At 65.1% G+C, this 10,553-nt stretch overlaps 2 protein-coding genes across 2 annotated transcripts in view; one reads left to right on the top strand and one right to left on the bottom strand.

Annotated features, from left to right (window-relative positions):
- The window catches only part of SMTN (smoothelin), a 17,668-nt gene extending 9,022 nt beyond the window's left edge, over positions 1 to 8,646 (top strand). Inside the window, exons 11-20 of the mRNA XM_010563397.1 lie at positions 1,416 to 1,574; positions 1,666 to 1,741; positions 2,020 to 2,184; positions 2,785 to 2,847; positions 3,015 to 3,078; positions 3,414 to 3,584; positions 3,660 to 3,783; positions 3,856 to 4,007; positions 5,304 to 5,372; positions 7,928 to 8,646. Coding sequence (XP_010561699.1) covers positions 1,416 to 1,574; positions 1,666 to 1,741; positions 2,020 to 2,184; positions 2,785 to 2,847; positions 3,015 to 3,078; positions 3,414 to 3,584; positions 3,660 to 3,783; positions 3,856 to 4,007; positions 5,304 to 5,372; positions 7,928 to 8,078 — 1,194 coding nt within the window. The 3' untranslated portion in view covers positions 8,079 to 8,646. The remainder of the gene's footprint in view (positions 1 to 1,415; positions 1,575 to 1,665; positions 1,742 to 2,019; positions 2,185 to 2,784; positions 2,848 to 3,014; positions 3,079 to 3,413; positions 3,585 to 3,659; positions 3,784 to 3,855; positions 4,008 to 5,303; positions 5,373 to 7,927) is intronic.
- A 1,437-nt stretch (positions 8,647 to 10,083) lies between these two features.
- LOC104829231 (selenoprotein M) lies at positions 10,084 to 10,460 on the bottom strand. The gene is made up of 2 exons (XM_010563362.1): positions 10,389 to 10,460; positions 10,084 to 10,296 (listed from the first exon to the last, which is right to left on the bottom strand). The coding sequence occupies exons 1-2, from the start codon at positions 10,452 to 10,454 to the stop codon at positions 10,084 to 10,086; spliced, it is 279 nt and encodes a 92-aa protein (XP_010561664.1). The 5' UTR covers positions 10,455 to 10,460.
- Between the last annotated feature and the right edge of the window lie 93 nt (positions 10,461 to 10,553).

Genomic DNA, 10,553 nt, shown 5'->3' with positions numbered 1-10,553 from the left:
GGCAGCTGGAGCAGGCGCTGCGGCGGGTGCAGCCCCTGGCGCGGGCGCTCCGGGCGCTGGAGGAAGAGCACCTGGAGCTGCGGGCAGAGCTGGCACGCCTGGGCCGCCGCCTTGACCTGCTGGTGCTGCGGCTGGGGCCGCAGGACCCCCCTGGGGAGGACCTCAGCACCCTCTTCCTGGAAGCGCAGGACCCTTGTGCCCACTTCGAGGGCACCGAGGAACCCGGTGGCCCCGTGGCCCATCCGCCCGCTTTCTCCAGCATGCGCCAGCAACCGGCCCCGCGCCTCTCCCGGAGCAACAGTGGTGTGAGTGTGGGCTGCCCTGCCTCACGGCAGCGCCTGGGGGGGGGGGGGGAGGTGGTGGGAGGGTGGCACCGGCCCGCGGGGCTCCTGGCGGCCCTGGGGGAGTTTGAAGCTGCAGTGAAGCCCCTGGCGTGAGGTGGGACCGTGGCTGCGGTGCGTGGGCAGTGCGGCGTCACTCGGATTTGCCACCATTTGGGCTCGCTGCTGCGGGGGGCAGACGGCGCCTGTCTGCTCTGCATTGCCGGCGTGCCGGCCGGGTGGGCAGGCTGCAGGCAGCTGTCCTGCCCCCGCCTGCACACAGCAGTGGCGAGGCGCAGGTGGTGGCACGGGCGCATGTGGCCGGCATCACCTCCCGCTGGTGGCTTTGCCATGGGCCGGGTGCCAGGCCAGGGCAGCGGGACGCAGGATGCAGGATGGGGCCAGGTGTGTGTCAGAGCTGCTCCAGCCCCACACCAGCACCTCCTCTCTGCTGCCTCCGTGCCCTATTCCGGGCCTGGCCCGCTGCCTGACGCGCATTGCTGGGGGGTCGTGCTGAAAGGGACTTGGCGTCCTGGCTTTGCTGCGGTGGGGGCCGAGCTGGCCTAGATACTGAGTGGGGATGCGGGGGAGGCTCTTGATCTCCTGCAACAAGCTCTTTTCTCCACTAAGTCCTTTAATTCCCTGGAAATCCCTTGTGCTGCTAGTGGTGCACGCTGGCCTTGCCAGCACCTTTCCTGCTGCTGGCACCAGGCACTGCCCAGCCTGGAGCACCCGGGCAGCCCCTGCCTGCTGGAGGGCCCCAGCAGCCTGTGGTGATGAGGGGTGGGGAATATTTGGGGACGTTTTGGCAGCCAGTCTGGGAGCAGGTTGGAGACTGCCAGGCCCTCCCGGGGCAGGGGGTGCTGCAGGGGGGAAATGTCCTGCTCCCCTGCCTGCCTTGGTCGCCACAGATGCCCACGACATCCCACCGGCTGTGAGTTCTTGTGCCACATGTGGCACGTCTTCTTCAGGGTCCCTCCTGCCCGTGGCACTGGGCAAGTGTCAGGGCGGTGGGGGGCTTGGACCCTGAGCAGCATGGTGGCAGAGGGGTGGCCAAGCTGGCGGGGGCTCAGTTGCACAGTGTTGTCCTTGTAGATGGAGCCGGAGACGGTGGAGCAGCCACAGGCGCCTAGGCTGGAGCAAGAGCTGCCCAATGGCATGGAGAAGGTCCAAGCGAGGGAGCTGGAGAGAAGGAGCAAGCTGAACATCGAGGAGCTGAACAGGATTGAGGATGAGGATGTTCTGGATAAGATGGTACGTCCTCAGCTGCCAGGCTCCTGGGGAAGACAAGGGGACCCCGAGCTGGTGGCAGAGGGGTGATGCTGACCCCCACCTCTTCCTGCAGCTGGATCGGACGACGGACTTTGAGGAGCGGCGACTGATCCGCAACGCCATGCGGGAGCTGCGCCAGCGCAAGCGAGGTACTTGGGGACAGTGACCGCCCCAGGGGTCGGGACTCTGGCGGTGGTGTTGCAGGTGGAGCCAGCAGAGTGCTGGAGTGGGGCTGTCCAGCTGTGGTAAAGCAGGAGGGTGCATTGGGCCTTCTGCTGCACCCCTGGCTGTGCTAAGCTGAGGACATCGTCCTTCCCATGAGCCGGTTCTGGACCAGCAGCAGCTGGCAGGACCCCCCATGCGGCAGGAACCGTGCCCACCGCCCCTGCCTCTCGCTGCTGACACCCTTTTCTGCCTGTGTTTGCAGACCAGCGGGAGAAGGAGCGGGATCAGCGGCTGCAGGAGATGAGGAGCCAGGCTGCAGCGGGGAGGGCCAGCCACGCCACAGAGACCACCACCACGCAGAGCACCCAGTCGGCCGACGGCTTGGCACATAGCACCGTCACCAAGACAGAGCGTCTCGTCCAGTCTAGTATGGGCTGTGGGAGTGCAGGGCTCACTTGCCCAGCATGGCCAGTGTGCTGACCCTTCGGGAGGCTGTGCAGAGTCTTTCCCAGCGCTCTGCCACCACAGCTTCTCTCTGCTGCTTTCGCTGCTTGTCCTGGCTCTGGCTTGACCGCGCTGGGAGCAGGACTGTGGTTCGGGGCTGAGTTTTGCTGCATCTCCTCTGCCTCACCCAGAGCCTGCCTGGGGATCTTTAAGGGATTTGCTCTGGCGACTTGCCGCCCAATCCTCCGCCCCATCAGGGTGGCAGGGGCTTTGTCTGTACCTCGGGCCTGTCTCCTGTCCCCTACACCTCTGCTCTCCCAGTCCCTGGGTGGCTCAAGCTGAGAGTCACTGCGGAGGGCTGAGGGATGCTCCAGCTCCCCGCTCCTTTGCACTGGCCTCTTTGCTCTGCCTGTGGGGGACACGTACCATCTATCCCCTCTCTGCCTGCCCTGGCCATGGCTCTGCCACCTGGGGCTTCTCCCTGTTGTGCTACATGGATGTGAGGGTGCTTGGCAGCAGTGGGTGTCTGTGGGTGCCGCTGCCCTTGGCCCCAGCTGATCCCCCGTTGCCTTGCCGCCTGCAGGTGATGGCACCAAGACCTCCCGTACCACAACCATGGAGTCAAGTTACGTGAAGAGATCGGACAGTAAGAGTTTTTGCTGCCCTTTCCCCACAGGATCTTCTGGGCGCAACCTCAAGGGCATTGCTGCTGCAGAGCCATCTGTGCCCGTGGCATGGGCAGAGCCTCCCACCTGCCTGGTGCCACTTCCCTCGGTGCCTGCCCAAGGCCTCTCTTTTTCTCTCTCTCTGCAGATGGCAACAGTACACTTGTTCAAACCAAATCATCCTATAGTTCCTCTTCCAAGAAGACCGGCAGGTGAGCGGCGGTGCATCCCCCGGGCCAGCCCCAAGCAGTCCCCGTCAGCCATCTGCTTGCACAAAGAGAGGTCTGCCCAGCTTGTGGTGTCCCTGTGCGGGGATGTCCCCAAAGCCTCCTGGTCCTGGGGCACACACTCTGTCTCCAGCAGTCCCCCTGGGTCCCTCCATGGGCCTGGAGATGTGTCTGCCAGCTGGGGACCTTAAGCTACCCCCATTCTGTCCTTGGGATGTGGAGCTCTCCAAAGCACCAGGGCTGGGAATAGGGTGAGGCCACCACATGCCCTTCCCCGGGCTGCCCGTAGCCCCCCTTAGCTTTGTCTGTCTCTCTCCCAGCATCTTTGACCGTGAAGACGAGAGTACCTGCAGGCAGAGCAGCCTGGCCGCACTGGAGCGGCGCCAGGCTGAGAAGAAGAAGGAGCTGATGAAAGCTCAGAGCTTGCCCAAGACATCTGCCTCACAGGCTCGCAAGGCCATGATGGAGAAACTGCAGAAGGAGGGTGGGAGGTGAGGCTGGGCCAGGGGCAGGCTGGCCGGGGCGGCAAGCGCCACATGGATAACACCCTGTGTCTTCTGCCGCAGCTTGCCAAACCCTGCAGCAGCGCGCACCACCGTGCAGCGCTCCTCCAGCTTCGGCGTGCCCAATGCCAACAGTATCAAGCAGATGTTGCTGGACTGGTGCAGAGCCAAGACCCGGGGCTACGAGGTGAGTGCCACCTCCTCTCCCCATCCCCAGGGCCAATTGCTCTGCCCCTCGGTAACTCTCCCGCCCTCACAGCACGTGGACATCCAGAACTTCTCATCCAGCTGGAGCGATGGCATGGCCTTCTGTGCCTTGGTCCACAACTTCTTCCCCGAGGCATTTGACTACAGCCAGCTGACGCCCCAGAACCGCCGCCACAACTTCGAGGTGGCCTTCTCCTCCGCAGAGTATGTAGCTCTTGTGCCATCACGTGGGCTTGGGGCGGCTCGGGGCAGCTCTCCCACTCGCTGCCTGGGGCGAGGAGGGACACAGGCAGGGGTGATGGTGCTGGAGGTGGGTGCCCGTCAGCATCGCTCCCCCCGTGTCGTGCAACAAGGTTTGGACACCGGGAGGGGGAAAGCAGTGGCTGCATCAGAGCCACAAGAGGCCAGCGCAGCCCAGTCTGACATGGCAAGGGTGGGCGCGGGGGTCTGGGCTTCCTGGGTGTGGGGCAGAGCACCCAAAGGCAGGGCAGTGGCTCCCCAAGCTTGCCCGGCCACAGGCGGTACGTCCCATCCCTGGGGAGCGGGGTTTGTCCGTGCCAGGTGCCTCTTTTCACGGTCGTAGGGGCTCAAGCACCGTCGCAGCTTCTCCAGTCTCTTCCCTTCCCCTGTTGCTTCTGGTTTTCCTGGGCGCTGAGAGACGGGAGCGCGTCCAGCTGGAGGGCTGGCAGCCAGCCCCTCTCTCCTTCCTTCTGTCTCTCTCCCACCCGCTCCTCCCCTCCAGCACCCTGCCCAGGGGCAGGGCCGGACAGGTGGGGGTCCCATCCTGGCCGGTGCCCAGGGCGGTGGCATGAGCTGGGAGCTCCCATGAGGTCCCTGAGTGCTGTAGGGCAGTTCGGTGGAGCAAGAAGGGGGCAGTGTGCCTGGCTCTTGGTGCTCCTGGTAATGGACTTTTTGCCTTAATTGGGGAACCGGTGCGTGGACTTGAGAGTGCCATCGATCTCTCCAGCCTGGATGCCAGGTGGCCTCTCGTCCTTCCTCTTCCTCCTCCTCCAGCTCTTGTGAGCATCTTCTCCCGAGCTTCCTGCACCAGGGCTGTGCCATGCAGTTCCAAGCGGAGCTGGGCAGGAGGGCTGGGCTTGAGCCCCCCCATCCTCCCGGCGGGTCTATATAGGAGCTATATAGAGCGCTGCTCTGTTCTGGAACCTGCTCCCCAAGCACCAGCGCGCCAGAACACTTCACTCCTCCTCCTCTGCCTCCTTCTGTCCTTCCCTCTGGACCTCACGCCTCTCCACGCCGCTCACCCGCCCTCCCCCTCCCTTGCTTGTGCCCCCCCAAATCTCACTGAATGGCCTTGGCGCGGTGGTGCCTGGAGCCCTCCTGCCCCTGCATCGCGCACCCCCGGAGCATGCAAGAGCAGAGCAGCATCTGCCTGGGGGAGGGACGGGAACTGCATTGATCCGTGTCTCTTGTTTTCTCTCTTCCTCCCCTCCCCGACTGGGCTGCGGTCACTGGCTTGCCCCTCTCTCTCCCTGCCCCCAGGAAGCACGCGGACTGTCCGCAGTTGCTGGACGTGGAGGACATGGTCCGGATGCGCGAGCCAGATTGGAAGTGTGTGTACACATACATTCAGGAATTCTATCGCTGCCTGGTCCAGAAGGGGCTGGTAAAAACCAAAAAGTCGTAGCCCATTTTCACCCCCCCTGGGAGCGATGGTGAGAACCTTCCCCTCCAACTATCTGCCCGCACCCGACCACCGCCGCTTGGCCGGGGAGCGGCCGCCGTGGCTGGGGAAGAGGCTGGGGGATGCTGGTGGGTGAGGGGCGAGTCCTGGTGGTGTCGGCCAGCGGGGCCAAGCTGTGTCCAGGAGAGGGGTGGAGGTGGCTGGCTGGCCTTCCAGAATAGCACCTATGGGGATTTGGGGAGGGGTGGACTGTGTCACCCTAGGGGGACTGTTGGCTCTCCAGCCACAGCCAGGGTGGTAGTGGGAACAGAGCTGCCACGGCTCTTCTCTCCCTGCTGGCTGAGGCTGACCCAGGGCATTAGCTGCTGGGGACACCGCTCTGGATGCTCTGCAGCAGCATGAGCTGAGCGGTGCTGGAGCCCCCCCCCCCCCGGATTCCCCAGCATTACTGCTTGCATTTGCTGCCTCCTTCCCCCCGCCCTGGCGTGTGTGGGGGCTGCTGGACCCGGCCGGGGGGGCGGGGGGGGAGCAGGGGGGTGCTGCAGCCAGTGCTGCGGGGCCAGGCGTGGGCGATGGTGCCTTGCCCGTGAGGTGCTCCCTGCTCATATATGGGCAAGAGTGGGGAGCCTGGAAAGTGTGACTCAAGGCTTGGGTCCTGCCTCGTCTTGCAGTGTTTGTGCCTGTCTTCAGGGGCATCCCAGCTGGCGCTGGAGCCCCTGCTCCCCGGGCTCTGTGCGGCACCAGCACACCGGGGCCCAAACAATGGCTTTATAAGGGCAGAGCTGCTCTCCTAGTGCTGCCGTTGCTTTGCCATCACCCCCTGAGCTGGGGTGGGGGTGGGGGGGGGCTCCGGAGCTCAGGCGGGGGCTTTCCCAAGGCCCTGAGCACGGCCTCCTCCTTCCCCAGAGCAGCTGAATCACGAGGTAGGGCCAGTGATGGCCAGGCTGTGGGCTCGGAGCCCATCGACTCCAGCGCAGCAGAGGCCCCGTGGGAGAGCTGGGACAGTGGGGTGCAGGAGCAGGGTCCTGGCAGAGCCCTGTGCTCCCCTTAGTCCTGGTGCTCCCCAGGGGGCTAGCACCAGCTGGGGGGTCCCTCCTGGACTCTACTGGCTGGGGTGGGCTGTGCTGGGAGAGGGGGCAAGGCATGCAGCAGGGTTACTGCAGCCAAGGGAGATGGGGGAAAGGGTGGTGGTGGGTGGCAGCTTGGGCTTTGGACCCTCCTTGTGGTCAGAGCTGCCCAGTGTACCCTGCCATTGGGGCAGACCCCCTGCCAGAGGGTGGCCCCAGCGCCAGAGCAGCTGGGCCAGCCATGGCATCAGTGGGGGCTGCCAGTTCACACCAAGCATCCCCTGCCCCAGGTGCTCGTGGCTACATCAGCCATTAGCAGCAGCAGCAGCCTGGGGGGCTCCAGCACTGTCTGTCCCCGGTGGGTGCTGGCAGCTGCCCCACTGCCTGGCCGGGGTGCAGGGACCCAGGCAGGGCCAGGGGGTTGCTTCTGTGTCGTCCCCCCCCAGCAGAAAGGCAAGAGGATGGAGGCGGCCAGTTCCCCTCTATGGCCAGCCTGGCTGTCGCATGTGACTACCCTAACCGTGGTAGCAGCCCCCTCAAGCTGGACGCCCCCCCACCCCGGTTGCCCAGGGAGCCCCAGCCAGGGGAGAGGGGTGGCACCTGCAGCCCAGGGAACTGGGTGGGTTGTGTGGGCAGAGTGAGGGCAGGGCTGCCACTCCACCGAAGGGGCAGCAGCAGGGCTGAGGATGTGGGGATGGGGGGACAGCCATAGCTGCTCTGCAAGGGCCCCCCCACGGTTGGCAGCTGCTGGAGCAGGGCCCTGCACAGACCCCAGCTCCGCACCAGGGCCTAGGTGGGGAGGTGGCAGGCACAGGCCAGCGCTGAGCTGGTTGAAGCCGGGCAGTGCCCACCCCACCAGTGGTGCTGTGCTGTGCCTGGAGCAGGCATCCCCCCTGGGGTCCAGTCCAGAGTGAGTGTGGGACCCAGGCTGGCAGAGCTGATGGGAAGCAGGAGAGCAGGGCCAGGGCTTGCAGCAGGACTGATGGGCAGGCAGCATGTGCCCAGTTCTGCCCTGCCTTTCCTTGGACCACCTGGTGGGGTTCAGGGTGCGGGCACAGCACAGACACATGTGGGTGGGCAGGCAGGTCTCCCTACAGTGCACCAGCATCAGCTGGAGGAGGAGGAAGAGGAGGGTGGGCACAGCCTGAGCAGGGCGTACTGGCCGACACCAAGAGCTGGGGCAGAGAGCAGCAGGAAGGCAACGGGTGCAGGCAGGCAGGCGGCCCCTGTTGCAGGCAGCACGTGCTCTTCCCAGCGCCAGGAGCAGCAGGACTGTGGGTACCGATGGGCGGGCAGGAGCTGAGTGGGGCTGAGGGGAGTGGTGCCAGCAGGCCCTGGGTGGCGTGGGTTCTCTGTCCCAGCCCCTGCGGTGGGGCAGCCTGCCCAGGGCTGTGCTGAGGGCTGTGTCTCTGCAGGACGCTGGTGGACTGCGTGCCCCTGGTGGAGGTGGAAGACATGATGATCATGGGGAAGAAGCCGGACTCCAAGTGCGTCTTCACCTATGTGCAGTCCCTCTACAACCACCTGCGTCGCCACGAGTTGCGCATGCGGCAGAAAGAGTGCTAGAGCTTGCCCTGCCCACTGCCCTGCCACCCCCTGCCCTCAGGGCTGCCGGCGGGCAGGGAAGCTGCCTGCCCCTGGAGCGTCCAGGGGGGCCACAGGACCGGCACTGGGGATGAGGGGGCTCTGCCACCAGGGCAGCCCCACACCTCTGCCTCGCTGGAGCTCCCTCTGCCCCAGCTGGCTGCGGGCTGACCCTGTGGGCAGGGCAAGGCAGGGCCAGGCAGGCGCTGCCAGGGATGCTCCGCGGCTTGGCTTGCCTCCTGTGCTCCAGCGTGTTAAGTTATTTGTTCTCTGGGAGTTGTTTGTTCCACGGGCAGCGTCCCTGCATCCCTAGGGAGGCCCGGGCATGGCTGCGCCCTCGAGCCCGGGGCTGGCATGGGTCGTGCAGCTCAGCCTGGGTCGCGGGGCATCCCACAGGCAGCGTGCCCACAAGCGGTTCTCCTTGGCCCCCTGTGAGGAAGCCCCTCTGCCCACCACAGGCCCTGCTTGGTGCCACCTCCCTGGGGATGGCTCCACAGCCCCGTGCTGACACCCTGCTTCCCACTGCGCACATGCACCCTGGGGCGCTTCCACACTGGGGGGCTGCAGCACCCATGTGCTGGGGAGTGGGCGGGAAGGTGAGGGGTCCCGGAGGAGTGAGGGGCCCGAGGAGTGAGCTGGGACAGCAGCCCCTGCTCTCCTCCCCAGCTCAGGGCACCACGTGCTCAGCACCGCTCGCCCCTCCATCACCATCTCTATACCCGCGTTGACACGTGTACCAACACAGCAGCCAGACAATAAAGGTTTATTCTATAGGGTGACGCCTCTGCCTCAGGTCTTTTTTGCCAGCTGCACTGCTGCTTCACGCCACCAGCGCAGCGCATGTCACAGCGCCCAGGAGGGTGCTGGCAGCCCTGCCTGCTCCTCGACCCCTCTGCCTGCAGGCCCACTGCTCACCCAGCTCAGGGGGAGATGCAGGGCATGTGCTGCTCCTCCTGCTCAGGGACAATGCCCAGAGCTGAGGAGCACCATCAGCATCCCACCCTGACCAAGGGCTGTTGGTTCACTGCCCCCTGCCGCCCCCAGGCCTGGCACAGTGAGAAGACCCCATGCTGCTACAGAGGCTGCATCAAGCCAGGTCTGCAGACAGCGCAGCAGCGCCCTGCTCCCTTACCCGGCCAAGGGACAGATGTGCCCGCCAGGCCAGCACAGTCATTGGGCTTTGGCTCAGCGCTGCAGGACCCACTCGTGGGCTTGCACCCGTCCCCCTGCACCCTGCAAGAGCAGCTCATCCCAAGCCATGGTGCCCCATCCATCCATGGATCCAACACGCCAGGGAGGGGGTGGCACAGGAACAGCACGGTTGGTCTGTGGAATGGTTTGTCAGCTCATCAGCAGTGGCTGTGACCCTGCTGTGCCCTCCCACCTCTGTGAGCGTTATGGGGCACCCAGCTATTCCCAGCACCCAGTACGGAACAGGGTGGGATGCACCCCACTGAGCCTTCCCTGGAAAGATGACACGGTGCAGCCAATTGTACGCATGGGCTTTACTGGGGGCTCGATACGAGACAACCCTGGTGGGGTGTAAAGCCATACCCCCCGGGGGCAGCTCTCCTACCTCCGGGACTCAGCACATCTACCCTCAGCACCTGGGGCTTTCTGCTGAGGGTTTCATCCTGTCCCACTCAGGTAGGATACTGCTGCCCAGTGCCGGGAGTCAGCTAAACCCTGGGGCACAGCAAGGGAGCGCAAAGAACACTGCTCCTCCCAACCAGTTAGCGATGCCAGGCTGCAGGGTAGCGAGGGCAATGACAGGCATGTGGACATCCAGGATGCCCGCAGTGCCCAGGAAGCCCCTGCTCAAGGCTGGAGCTGCTCAGGGCATTCTCGGGGCAGAGGCTGCACAGCACCAAGCAACAGCACGGGCACCTTCACCACCCTGCGGCAGCATCCCCAGCTGCTGTGACACTCGTGTTCCCATGTGCTGGGGACTGGCCGCAGGACCCTCTCCCAAGCACGGCACCCCTCGCTAGAGGTCTGGGTGTTCTCCCTCATCACGTTCGCGTGGGGTCTTGCCATTGGCAGCAGGAACTCGCAGGGGTGGCAGGGTGGACAGAGGCCTGGCAGGGGCAAACTGGAACTCCTCAGGCACGGGGGCGTCAGGCGTCTCCTTGCGGTAGAAGCCCAGCTCCTGCAGCAGCTGGTTGATCTCCTCCTGGGTCATGTCACTCAGGGGGATTCTCTGCACGCAGACAGGGATTGAAGCCTGGCACCTGTGGGGCACCGACCACCCCAGACCTTGCTGCGGCAGCAGGTGCCACGCTGCCCACTCACTTCCAGCTCCTCGTATCGGTGGCTGAGGAGCACAAGTTCAGGGTCAGCACCGGGCAGATGCTTCATCTCCAGGTTGTGGCTGGGCAGTGCGTTAAGGAGTGGACAGGACTGGGCAGGCCCATGCAGCCCGCCATCCCATCCTCTGTCACATCCCATTCCCTCCCA

This window comes from Haliaeetus leucocephalus, unplaced genomic scaffold (assembly GCF_000737465.1).
Source record: "Haliaeetus leucocephalus isolate CR32 unplaced genomic scaffold, Haliaeetus_leucocephalus-4.0 Scaffold165, whole genome shotgun sequence".
NCBI classification, from domain to species: Eukaryota; Metazoa; Chordata; class Aves; order Accipitriformes; family Accipitridae; genus Haliaeetus; species Haliaeetus leucocephalus.
Note: the sequence above shows the minus strand (reverse complement) of the source record. Positions and strands in the feature narration are given on the sequence as shown.